Source organism: Limulus polyphemus, unplaced genomic scaffold (genome assembly GCF_000517525.1).
Source record: "Limulus polyphemus unplaced genomic scaffold, Limulus_polyphemus-2.1.2 Scaffold520, whole genome shotgun sequence".
NCBI lineage: Eukaryota > Metazoa > Arthropoda > Merostomata > Xiphosura > Limulidae > Limulus > Limulus polyphemus.
Genome location: NW_013666130.1, coordinates 180,732 through 194,870, shown reverse-complemented (window position 1 = coordinate 194,870; position 14,139 = coordinate 180,732). Strand labels below are relative to the sequence as shown.

General features: G+C 29.8%; 2 protein-coding genes across 3 annotated transcripts in view; one reads left to right on the top strand and one right to left on the bottom strand.

Annotated features, from left to right (window-relative positions):
• Window positions 1–1,701, top strand: part of LOC106458830 (26S proteasome regulatory subunit 10B) — a 41,913-nt gene extending 40,212 nt beyond the window's left edge. For both annotated transcript variants that reach the window (XM_013918384.1, XM_013918383.2), the window contains one exon: window positions 1,499–1,701. In XM_013918384.1, coding sequence (XP_013773838.1) covers window positions 1,499–1,617 — 119 coding nt within the window. In that variant the 3' untranslated portion in view covers window positions 1,618–1,701. The remainder of the gene's footprint in view (window positions 1–1,498) is intronic.
• Window positions 1,637–13,769, bottom strand: LOC106458832 (26S proteasome non-ATPase regulatory subunit 8-like). Its single transcript, XM_013918385.2, is given in 8 exon segments — window positions 1,637–1,965; window positions 3,478–3,621; window positions 3,623–3,664; window positions 5,024–5,122; window positions 5,977–6,070; window positions 9,047–9,149; window positions 10,240–10,312; window positions 13,640–13,769. Coding segments are annotated over 8 exon segments (804 nt in total). The 5' UTR covers window positions 13,754–13,769; the 3' UTR covers window positions 1,637–1,830.
• Window positions 13,770–14,139: the final 370 nt, after the last annotated feature.

The following is a 14,139-nucleotide window of genomic DNA, read 5'->3' as shown; positions in this document are numbered from 1 at the left end:
ATGGTAATTTATGATTTTTGTTATTTCAAAATGTATATATAAAATCTAAAAAAATTACTTCATTTTATATTCTCCACATGCAAAATTTGATGAGGCTTAGCAACCTATGGCAAGCAGCAAATGAGTACAAAGTTCATAACTAGAAGAGATAATTGTTTGCTATACTTCTTTACTGTTCTATGTTTAACGAAAAATAAGTTTAAGAACTTATTTGTAAATAGTAATAATGTAACAGAAATGTGACTGTATTTCACAAAATACTAGTCCACTAAAACACAGCTAAGACAGGTCACCTTGTAGCTAGTTTTATATACTTGGATAAAGTAACATGAGTGCACGTGTGCAGCATCATTGCATCTTCTGTAATGTTAGCCAGGCATGGCTGAAAAGGTCAATATAATAAATATATAACGTAATGAGATTTAAGCTATTCATATCCTCCACGTGCAAAATTTTTAAAGGCTTAGCAACCTATGTCAAGCAACAACCAAGTACAAAGGTCGTAACTAGAAGAGATAATTGTCTGCTTTACTTCTTTATTTAATGTTCCATGTTTTAGGAAAAATGTTTATAAACTTTTTACAAAATACTAGTCGACTAAAACACAGCCAAGACAAGTTACTTTGTACAAACCAAAGGTCAGTTTTATGTTATTTGATATGGTAACATGAGTGCACGTGAGCCGCATCATTGTAACTTCTGTATTGTTAGCCAGTTATAGTTTGTTACCAGAGATGTTTATGTTTCAGGTGGTGTGTGAAAGATAATATATTTTTGCATGTGATTACATCTTATAAAAACACATGGATTAATGTACACTACACAAATTGAAAAATTTAATTTCAATAGTTGAATACTACCTCTGTAATATTACAGCTAGAATTTTGGGATTGAAAAAGAACATAAAATTCAGCTGTCCAAAGTAGAGGAGAAGTGTATGATTATAGGGGAATACAAAAATAATAAATGTATAATGTTATGAGATTTAAGCTATTTCACCTAAACGTTTGTTTTTGTGTTATAATTCTAGAATGAAAGAGGCATAATTTATGTATATTTCCAAGATCGTTAAAATCTACCAAACCTGTACTGAGATTAATTACTGAAAATAACAGATAAAATGTAGTTTTTCCTAAGAAACGTTTGATAACTATCTGGACATTATAAACATTTCACTTGAGAAATTTCAAAATTTTCTGATGCATAAGAGTATTTTTAACCTTAAAATGAAAATTACTTTCCATGATAGATAGGCAAGACATGAAAAAAAAGAGAAACCTTACGATTTAAAAAAAAATTAGTAGATATTTTATGAAAGCACTAATGTTTACTGATAATCTGCCATTGAAACAGTGAAGGTGGACAATGATCATAAATCCATTGTTTATCCACCTTAGTTTCTTAGATAAAAATATGTTTACACTTTATTCTTAATATTGAACTTGATTGTTGTAGATATATTTTCAGGTATTAATAACGTTCAATTTTTCTTTCTCAGGCATGTTTGCTATACGAGCTGATCGTGAGTATGTAATTGAAGAGGATTTCATGAAAGCTGTGCGTAAGGTTTCGGATAACAAAAAGTTAGAATCTAAGCTAGATTACAAACCAGTCTAATAACCACTCTTATTCGATGTATAATCTTTGCCACTGTATTTATTTTATCAGAACTTTCAAAATAAACAAGATAATGGGAATGAATATGGTTTCTATTTGTGGCTGATTATGCATTTTACATTCAGCAAGAGTACAATTCCTAATTTTCTATTAACATTTTAAATAAAAAATAGTAACCAATTAATTTGAAGTTTATCAGGATCAGTTATAACCTCAGACAATCATTTCTAATTCTCTGGCATATTCTATGGCTTGTGTTGCTAAATCTGATGCAGGAACATTATCATCTACATGTTTAATTTCAGTGCTGAATACTAACAAGTTTCCTGTTCTCACAGTCCATTTCCTCTGAAAAAAAAATTAATTTTTTAAAAACCAGTCAGAAAAAACCCTAACTCCATCACACACCAACAATATAAAAAACATATCTCTGTATATACCAGTATTTATGTGGACTATAGAAAAATATTAATATTTTTAAGAGAGCATATAGTTTGTTACCAGAGATGTTTATGTTTCAGGTGGTGTGTGAAAAATAACATATTTTTGCATGTGATTACATCTTATAAAAACACATGGATTAATGTACACTACACAAATTGAAAAATTTAATTTCAATAGTTGAATACTACCCCTGTAATATTACAGCTAGAATTTTGGGATTGAAAAAGAACATAAAATTCAACTGTCCAAAGTAGAGAAATGTATGATTATAGGGGAATAACAGAGGTTGCAAACAAATAGGAAAGAACTAAGAATTATACACACAAAAAATAGTAGTTCAAACTGACGAATTGCACCTGTGTAATTTCAAAGCCAAGAAAATAATAAGTAACTTAATATCACAAAGTTCAAGTATAATAAGAGCATTCTTATTGTATGTATATGATCTGAGAGCTGGGTAAGTATGTCTAATCCAAAGTAGTTACTCAAATAGAAACAAGAAGCTGAATAGAGATACATCTGCTCTTAACCAAAACTTCTTAAGATCTACGACAATTTGAACATAAACTAAGTGTTTACCATATTTCTGAAACCACTTCAAATATTATTTTTCCTTTACTCTTTCTCTCTCCACACATGTCAATTTAAAATTATTTCTCCAGTTATTTTTGGAATAATTAAAGTGCATACATCGAGCTGGCTTGAATATGACAGTTGTGATCTCTTTAAATCCATTTCTTTATTACTACCACTAGAAGCCTTAAATAATTAGTTTTTTTAAATTATTTTTTTTTATCATTCCTCAACAAGTATGTTATCAGTATGGCAGATGTAGTTTGTTTGACAAATTATAACATATTCTCCTTTGTTTTCAATCATAGGTTCTTAGAATTATTTTAAAATACATAAATGAATGTTTTGCATTAAAAGTAAAAACTCCAACTTGAAGATTTAAATCAATATTCACAAAATCTTCAGAAAATGTTTTTTTCATACTTTCCCGTGTTTAAGTATGGTTTAACATTTCAAAGAGTAAACTTGATTTTTTCTTATATCAATAATATACAAAACAGTAAGAACATACATTTCACATACTTTTCAGATACATTAACTGCAACATTTATCATGGTAGCTTTAAACTTTTTAACATGATACTTTTATCAGTGGTATATTTGCAAATGAAAAAAATAGTTTTTTCCACACACCATCTTCTCTATATTTTGCAGTAATGCTTCCAATGTGATCTTAAGAGTTTTTTTTTTAAAAGGCAGTGTTCTTTTATTAATGATGGTACTATTCTTACAGTTTTGTATTTGCTAATTCCTTACTATTTCTAGGTATTTTTCTCATACTATTTAATTTATAAATATAGACACGCGCAATTTTTTTTACTATATTTTTCCTTGAATAACTTACCTTTTTTGTGTAATCCATAAGTTGTTTAGGTGTTTGAAAAAACAGCATACGTGCAGCTTCATTAAAAGATATTTTCTCATAAGCCTTTTCTATACATGCTGCAATCTCATCTCGGACAGTGTTTAGGAGAATGTCAATGAAAAAAATTATAACTCTCAGCTGGTACATTACCTCTGGAAAGGAATACCTGGAAATACAATATAATATTTTTTATTTATAAGATAGTTTAATGAAACTGCATTTATTTCTTTTAAATATGAATACATCTAAGTCTCATGACATAGTTACACACACTATCATCTCACTTTTTGATTTAAAGATTAAAAGCACAACACAAAAAATTGATGTCATGAGCTGCATAATATTAAAATATTAACTTCATCTTTACTTTCTTGCTAATTATTCTAAAGCAAGTATTCTGATATGTAAATTCCACAAGGTTAAACTGATGGTTTTTTTTTACAAAACATATTTATTAGGGATGCACGAGTAGTAAAATTTGGCCGAATACTGGGTCCAGGTACCTGGTCACTAAGCTTCAGGCGGGTGTCCACTGTGATTGGTCCCCCCCCCCCAAACAACAACATACACAAAATAAAATTGACATTTATTACATTTAACCAAATAATCACCAATAGAACATTCCAGTTTTACTTTCAACTTTCAAAATTAACTAACAAAAATGTGCACACCAGTTGAAATTTGTTTAAATTGTACTTGAGGAACAGTAGCATTTCAGCATTTTCAGGTAAAAGCCTTGACCTTTTGTGTGTGATAATGTTGCCAGTGGTACTAAAAGCCCATTCGCTGTTTTCACTGGTTGGAGGTGCGGAGAGATATCACCTTGCTATCCTGGCCATTGTGGGAAATCAAGCTTCATTTGACTTCCAAAAGTGAGGTCAGTGAAAGTAAACACAGAAACAGTGATGTTGACACGTTTTAGAATCATTATTCCGATTATTGCCTAGCCCAAACTTCTCAAACTCTAACCCCTATTTTCTCAAAATCCCCACCTTCACCAAAAATCCACTTCTCAAGCCATGCCTGTTATTAGCCTCTATTGTTCTATGAATCCACAACTTTCAGCACCACATAAGTTGCCACAAAGATTAGGGCTTAGATGCCATTTTCAATTACCCGGATTTGGCTGTTTTTAACCTCAAAACACTTGGCTGGAGCCGAGTATTATTAAGTGCCCCAATAACCAGCCAGGGCCGAATATCTGGCCGGGTATCAGTGCATTCCTAGTATTTATATTTTCATATGTACAACTTTATTTATACAATGAAGTGTTATAATTAATATATTGTAACCACAAATTTAAGCGGCTTGTCTTATTCTTTGAAATTAGAAGGAATTGTGCCACATTTCACTGTTACTGAACCAGTTAAAAACTTGGCTGAATTTCCTTTTGTAGAGAACATTTTTCTAAAATAAACACAATTAATGCATGTTGTAAAAAGAGAACCAAAGTTTTTTGCCCCTAGATGCAGTCTAGTTTACAAATACTTTACTTTTCACTAATAACAAACATTTTAACACCTACTTTATTGTAACTTCCTTCCATCAAGTATTGCTCCATTGAAACTGGATGTCTGATATAGATATTGTTCTGAATCTCTTTTGGAGGTAGCAGTTCTAACTCCTGCAATTCAAACATAAACTTCACATTTATTTTCCCTTTATATGCACTATGACAGAAAAAAAAAGGAATATGATTTTTAAATCGTTATACAGTACAACACTTAAATAACAAAATACATACACTTCATTTGAACCAGAGAAAGTGACAGTCAACTTTTATAACAAAAAAAAAAGATCTCGCATTTAAGGCATGAGTACAAAAACTCAAGAATAATCCTGTAATTTACAGATACAAAGGCAAGACTTCTTGACAGTATAATAATAATAAATTAAAAATAGGAACGTCCAACATATATAGCCTAATGTAAGTAAACAATTACAGGTAGAGGATGCTAGTATCTGAAAACATTTTTCAAGATAATGCAGGTGTTAAAAAAAAAGAAGAGAAAATGGGTTCAACATTACAGCCAAATGATCATTAAAATAATAAAGAACTCAAAAGAAAAAGTACCGTTACACAGTGGTAGACATGTAACTTTTTGTTAATTGGCAACCAGAAGTAGGCTGAGAGTACAAGTACCTTAAGTTAACACTAGTTTCCAGAGGGACTGGAGATACTTCCTGAACAATGTTTCACCTTTCTTTCTTCTCTTAGATCCCAATAGGTATAGTCTGATCAATTTTTATACTTTTTACCATTTATGTATCTAAGTTCTTACTCAAATCTTGTAGCCAGGTTAACTTGTAATTTGTTAAGTACCTCCATATTAAACATGAAGTCAGAAGTACTTGTCCAGATGTAATAACTGATGCGTACACTTTCAATATTTTACATAATAACACCACATTGTTCATAATACAAAACTAAATATTTCTGTTTTTTACAATAGAATTTCTGTATAATTTTTTTCTTACTGTGTGGAATTCTGCCACTCTGTTCTGAGCCAAAAGACACAACAAGTTTAAACCGAGTAACTGATACTTGAAAGCCGATTCTGGTAAATCACCCCTAGAGTAAAATATTTAAAACATGTATTTAGTACATTAAATACTTACATATCATTATACATGTAAATGACAGCATTATATAAATAATATTAACATTTCAGAGAAAAGAGGAAAAATTAGTTTTCAAAGCAATTTAAGATACAGAGCAATCTAACAACAAAATTTAACTACTTAAAACCCAGCAGCTAGACATATTGACTCTGCTGTTTGATATATGATATTCATGTGAAACTGTAAGTATGCTATTGATATTTTTGAATATACATCAACCATCTGCTATTTCTAAACTTTCAGAATCACCTCATGCATAACAACACTTGCAAATTGCCATCAATTATAAGGATTTCATGAATCAAAACTAACTGCACAGTAATAAGTAAAAATCTTTTGCAGTATACTAATGAGTTACAATGTTACTGATCATATTAAAAAAATAAGGCTAAGGTGCATCAAAACATGCATTCTGGACAGGGAACAGGGGATGAGTAGATTTGAAAAGTTGGTTGTCCTCATGGGCAAACAACTTTAAAAACTATTATAAAGGGGATTGGCTAAGGTTAAAAATGATATAGAAAAGTTGTGAACCATTTGTAATAGAAGTTTCAACATCAAAATACTTTCCAGGAAATTAAATATAAGTCCTGGAATTTTGTTTATCATTTTTCTTGTTGCTGATGGTGGAATTTTGTTACATTAGTTTCTTTAGAGCTACAGAAATATTTCTGTACTCCCAAAAAGTCAGGTAGCAATATTTAGCAATCACAAGGACAGTGGCCTATAATATGCTGAACATAGGTGTGAAATGGTAAGTCTTTATTGATCATGCAAGATGTTTGTGTTGGCAATCAGGTTAAATAATTGCTTCAGTTGAAACAAAGAAATGTACCAAAAAAAAAAACAACTTTTTAATGAATATAAAATGAGTTATAATTGATAGGATGTATAAAATATACTTTTTTAACCAAAAATAAAAAAACTAGGATTGAATATTTTTTCCACTTACAGGTAACAATACAATAAATATACAATAACTTAACAAACTGTACAGTAAATCAGTTTGGAGAAATAGCTTTGTGTCTGTTGACTTTAGTCAGTGGGATAAGGAAATTACTACACTCTGAATTTCCCTCTAAATGTCTGTGAGCAAAAACTTCTAAGTGCCAGTTCCTCTTGCACTTATGTTTTAGAGAATGACTGCATTTTTCATTACTGGAATAATCTAACTCTTTAAAAATTCCTTGAATATAACAGTAACTAGATAACATTATTTGTTTTTAAATCTTGGAAGGAAGCATTGTCATAAGAAACTGTAAATTGAAAATGTTTTAAAATCTATATAATAAGATTCAGTGTCTGTGTGTGTCATGTAACTTCTCCTAAACCATTTGTCACACTGACTTCTAATTAGTACCAAACAAATTGTCTCTGTCCCAAGGTTTGCACAAAGGTAACATTTTTCACCACATCACATGGGGAACCCGTAGAATTTCCGAAAAACCCTTCTTCTAAACTGCTAGACTCATCAACTTCCAAATAGTGCCAAACAACTCATCTCAGCCCCGAGGTTTGCACAAAGGTAAAACTTTACACCCAACCCCTTAGGTATTTCAAGAAAACACTTTTATATAAATTCCCCAAAAGCAGACCCCAAACTTGGCATTGACTTACATTAGAACACATAAATATGAAGGCCTACTAATTACTGTTTATAACTTGGTTAAAGAAATTAAACTTGCATTATAGCAGCAATGACCATTGAAATGAAAAAGTGCAAAATAGTGGTTCAAACATTAAATTTGCATTATATCAGCCCTGTAAATGTGGGCCTATGGCCCACAGGCTCACTAGTTACCCAATAAAGACTACAGGGAAATGGAAGCTGAATATGTTTTAATTGTTCTTAACAATTCCTGAAGGCTAGCTTATGTGTGTGTATAAATGACATTTTTATCATTTCATTACTACATTAATCTTTTCAAACTAAAGCTACCAACTAATAATAATAGTCATAGAAACACTACTATTACTTTTAGCACATTAAATACAAAGTATGTGATAGTGCATACAGCATATATACTAATTGTACATTACACAAAAATTCCTCACAGAGTAATTAATGCATCTCAGCCACACAATTTTCTCATGTCTAATCACTAATTCAGGCTGATGCTCACATCCTAGTATCACAGTATCTCTTGCAGTAAATTTATTTGAAAAGTGCATGAAAATAAAACTGAATAATAATAAAATATATACACACTTTTGTGTTCTATTATCAGACTAAAACTTCAGTATTCTGACTACTCTAAAATACAGAACAAAGTAAATATGATGAAATTTGGAATTTATTTAAGTAGTTTATATTCAGAAGCAGAAACAAAAGTAAAACAATAATGTATTGAATAAAATATCACTCACTATATTGAAAATATGAACTCTTCTGTTGCTAATTCTTACATAAATTCTACATACAGTTTTATTAAAATCATGAGCTAACTGAAGCATTATTTATTTTACATGTAAGGTTAAGCCCAAAATAAATAAAAAAATCAATGAAACTTCTGAAAAAGGACAAAACTAGAAAAGTAAAAACTATATGCACAATATAAATAATACTAAAAGAAGGTAAAATGAGGTTAGAAAGAATTTTTAAATTTTTGAAAAATTATGTTTATTGCAATAAATCCAGGTCAGCTGCGTGAAACCTTTCTAACACAATGAAAAGTTTGGGTGAAAATTTTCTAGTGTGCACTTACTCAGGTTTTATTTTTTTATGTTACTAAATGTCTTTTGTACTTAGATTTTTCTCATATTAAAAAACAAGCTTTAGTTTATTTTGCAGAAGTATAACAACTACAAAACTTTGATTTGAAAGGCAAGTATAAGAAAAAAAATATGTACTAACAATACTGACATTAATATTTTTAATAGATATTTATTTACAATCCAAGAAGCAATCATTTCATTAGTTACTTACTGGTAATCCAAGTAATAGCATTTTAATTGAGCTAAGTAACGCTCAAATGAGGGTATGTCTTTAGTAGCAATGCTCCACTGAGCTCCAATTTCTAAAATATCTCCTGTAAATATTGACTGAGATTATAACAAAAAAAGAACACACTTTAGGCTTATATCATCCTATGCACAGAAAAAACTTGCACAGTAAACTCAGAAATTAAAAAATCTTAAAAGGTAAAAAAGTATATTTTCTACATAGAAATGTTAAACATTTTTTAAACTTTCTTTCACATCAGTGTATTTTGTTAAAATATTATGCAACATTCTGCAAGTATACAGTCATTGTCACTTAAAGCAAAACATAACTTGCTTAAACCAGTCAGTTAACCAAATCAATTTTTAATACTTGAACTATTAAAAAGTGTAAGAGTAGCAGTAGCAACCTCACAATTTGAATACAGCATTATATGACATTTACACTTTTAATCAAGAGTCAATATCTAATAGTAATTTCAATTTAGCCAAAGAACAAGAACCAACTATTAACTTAGACAAAGAATAACTATCAGGAGTTATTTACTCAAAAAATAGCTATCAGTTATTACTTAACTGTCTGAACAAAACAGAGAAAAAGAATAAATGTAATGTAGTAATAAGAGAATCACATTATTGGGATACAAGCTGAGGGCAGGCTTCTAATACTGTAAAACTGGAAAAACTATAAACTTATTATGTAATAATCAACTGACAGTTCTCTGGTCACCAAAGAATGACTGCTTCTGCTTACTCTTACGATTAATAGAAAATCATTTATCTACTAGTTAAAAATGACACATTTCTACTATTAGTAGTCAAGAAAGGCAGTATTTTACTACTGGTAACTGAAAAATACTTATTTACTAATAGTCAAGAAACACAGCTTTTTTTTATGGTATTTCATAATACAGATAATACCTTACAAGATTTGACATAATTTGGCAAGTAATGAAAACAAATAAAAAGTTCTTAATAATTTTTTTTATGTATAGCTAGGTTTTCCATTTAAAAATTTGTATATCTTATCCCTCTTCTTTATAGTATTTTAAGTAAAACAAATATACATTTAAAATAGCATAGTAGTTGGTTACACCTCTTTCTTAGTAATAACAACCAGATTTCGGTAGGTATATGGTAAAGCTGATTTATGTGCAAAATATTAAAAAATAGACTTACGTGCCACCAGAAGCTCTTGTTTTGTTGCTGAAGCATCTGATGTGGGCAAAAATGTCAAGTTTGTCAAAGCAACCTTTAGATTTAAAAAAATTGAGAGTATTAAGAAGACAGTATGGAACATACATTGCCTTTAGTTGTATAAAAACGTGATTTTCAATGCTTACTAACATCAGGTGTCTCATAAAAGAGAAAATTCATAAACATTAGGAACAAATACTTTATATGAATGAGCTACAGACATATGATATTTCATTACAAAAAAAAATACTAAGGCTAACATTTCATTCTTAGCAATGTGATCTATTTCTACTGGTCAGCAGCAACATACCACTATATATTTTTATTAATACATGTTATTTCTTAATTTAATTTTACTTTATTTATTATTATAAATAATGAATTTCCATTGTAAATATGACAGGACTGCAGTTGTAAGGCAAAGAAGTGGAGATAAATACTTCTAATATCTACTTCACATTATAGCAAAATATCAAACAAATGCAAGCCCAGCCTAGCATCAACAACCTAATATGTAACTGTACAAGCTAAAAAATTAATCCAAGTTAATTACTGGATGCTTCAAGTAACTCAAAATGAATTTGAATAGTTATAAGAAATTAGGAAGAATATTGATATTTTTAGCTACAGTCATTGAGAACAAAAGCTACAGTGGCTTATCTAAGTTAGCCAGATACCTCCTATTCCTTTAATTTAAAGATTAATCTCTGAGTCAACCAAACTCCATGTTTCATACATCCATGAGGCACACATGCTGTAGTTTCTCAAACCTCTTGTAAATTTTAAAGAATATGCACTGTTGTATGAGATTTTCAACAGTGTTCAACAACACAAAAATTAGATACAATTATTTTGTGCTTTAGCAGATAGATATTTTTTTTTACTTAACTTTGTCTGATGTCATGGTATTATAACACAATACCCATAACTATCCTTTCATAGTGACATAATACATTTGTTGAAACTTCTTTGTGTAAGATGATCGGATTGGTACCCTAGAAATCCTACACACTGGAGAAGTTACAAACAATAGGAAACTGAAAATAGTGTTGATGATGATGATGAACTGGCTGCAGAATATAGAAGTTACAAGCTGCAGTGCAGATCAATGAAACTGATGACAATGAAAAAGAAAAATGTGGATTATCAAAGGAGAACAACAAGGCATTGCAGATGAATGCATGATGCTGAATGACTTCCTAATAAAACTATTTACATTGTGGAATTGTTGCAAGTCAGAGTTAAAGCTTGAATTGAACAGTTACAGTGATGTTTATTAATAGCCACCCAACTATGGCCAGAGCAGTGAGAATAATTAACCACTACATCCATAGAAAAAAGCCACCAAAAAAAGATTCCTCAGATCCCTATATTTTATTCCTATTTTTTTGTTAAAAATTATACAATTGGTCCAGTTGACTCGGGTATGTTGTTAATACAACTTCATATAAAACAATATAGTAGAGTTCAATAAATTGTCTTGTCTGAGTCAGTGGAGCAAAATATTTTCCTTAACAATAATCAGGCTTAACCCTGTTATTCCATTTTTCAAATTATCTGTATTTTGTACAGATTCCTTTGTGTAGTTCATAGAGATAAGTAATCATTAATAAGAACTTCTGAGTGAAAGTAAATAAGAGTTTATATTAATATTTCAATCACACAATACTTGCTATATCCAATGCCATAAGGCCTTTTCAAGCCTGCTTGGATAAGACAGACATACTAGTGTGGTTAAGATGCTACTTAAATTAGCATATTACTTGACAACTGTTACAATGTGAAATGAAATAAGTTGTTGAAGTGTAATTATTTTTATCAATTTTATGTATATCATAACACATCAGAATTGGGTAACAATTTTCATAATAGTATATTCTCTATAAATTTTAAACTCATATGATATTTGTTATTATATCCTTGAGTTAATATATTCATTATTCATATGGACTGGCAAATCAGCAAGATAGTCTTTAATTTTGTTATACTACTTATTTATAAAAATCACATTTTTAAGGAGTTAGGCTTAAATTATGGCCTTTTTTTTTGCATTTTAGAACAAAGTCTGATTTCTATTTTGCAAGATAAATTATTTATTTTGAATAGGAAAATAGATAACATGAGTATGCCTAGTGAGAAAAGCATTGTACAGTAGGATTTCCAAGGTTAAAAATCCATAAAAATACTAAGTATTAATTTTTTCTTACAGAAAATAGTTTTTCTTAAAATTCAAGCAATCTGATTAAGTATTTTTTCTAGATTTCACATATCTGAGACAACATGTTCACCATGTGTTGATGCAGTATTAAGCAAATTTTTCCAACTGTTATGTGAAGTTATTTTGTGTAGCAACTACTATTTTGTGAAATCTTTGCAACAAATTATCCCCTGCAAATAGTGGTTAAATATTATTGTCTTTTAACAGAAAGGTTACATTGCTGTTTTAACTTTAATGATTATTTTCAAGCACAAATTACTCAAAAATGTTAGGATACAAGAGTTTGTGAATTTTGCAAGGAAAACTTTTATGTCACAGTTTGTTAAGGGGTCTTTTTGTTATCCACAAGTTTTACAGGTAGATACAGGAACTTGATGATTAATGCAATTAATTAATTATTTATGAACATTTATTACAAAGCTGTCATATCAAATAACTGATTAATTCAAATTATAATTAATGTCATGAAAATAATCAATTAACTGATATTAATGTTTCTGATTAATACATTTTCAATTATTCAAACCATTTAACTGACTGAAATATTTCCATTGTTTCCCATTATTATTTTTGATTAATTCAAGGTCATTAAGTTTTAAAAGTCACTGGTTAACCCACATTTGCAGTAATGTGTTCAATCTTGGACTCCTTACCTAAGGTAATTTGATTTGTTAGAAATGGTTCCGTCTCAGAGAAGGGCTACTAGGAATAGGATACCTACACATTGTAGCTAGTGATCTACAGTTAAAATACGTTAATAATACCTATACTTTAATTATTAAATAAAAAAATAAATAGTACTGCGAGTTCTCTATAAGTATTATACTATAATAATAAATAATAGTTAATAGCAAATACGATGATTAGAATATTAAGGTTAAATAATGTATTTATAATTTTGAACATAGTACTTTGACTAGTTTTAAGCGTAAATTTCTGTGTTAAAACAAAAATTTTAAAACAAAGGCATTTTAATTTCTGTGTAAACTTTAAACATACATGTTATATATTATAATTTATTTTATATGTAGCCAATGTATGACAAAGCAATTTAGGGAGTTTTAGGCTTAACTAGTACGTCAGGGGTTTGTTTTCAAAAATATGTTGAGGAATTTCTCCCATACCTCCTTAAACTTTGTAAGCTTCTACACAGTGCCTACTTACCTTCAGTTTTGACAATAGCTGGCCACACTTATCAAGATTCTGAGGTTTTTTGTTCCACTCTTGCATTAAAACTTGATAATTCGTAACCACTTCTTTGAGTTTGAGAGATGCCATCTTTCTTAAAATTCAAGCCATCTAGCGTCCAAGAACAGCAACAGCTTTCAAAATTAAATTTTAAAATTAATATAATGTTTTCCGTGATTTATCGAAAATTATCTACTGTTCTAATCTATACAATTATAAATACTGCATATAGCAAGCTTTTTCGCTCTAAGTATTTATCATATTTGTTTTTCAAGCAAGAGTGGATACACATAACTCTAAAACTGCATGTTACGTAAATAAGGATTACAAAAAATATGTGCTTTGTTACGACAGCGAAAGTCACGCGACGCTTGAAGCGTGTGCGCTGGAGTTTCTAGAAGGATCACGACTGTTCCTGGCAGCTCTAGTCTTTTTCAGCCGCCCTCTGTTTGAAGTATAAAAGCCCGGCAAATTGC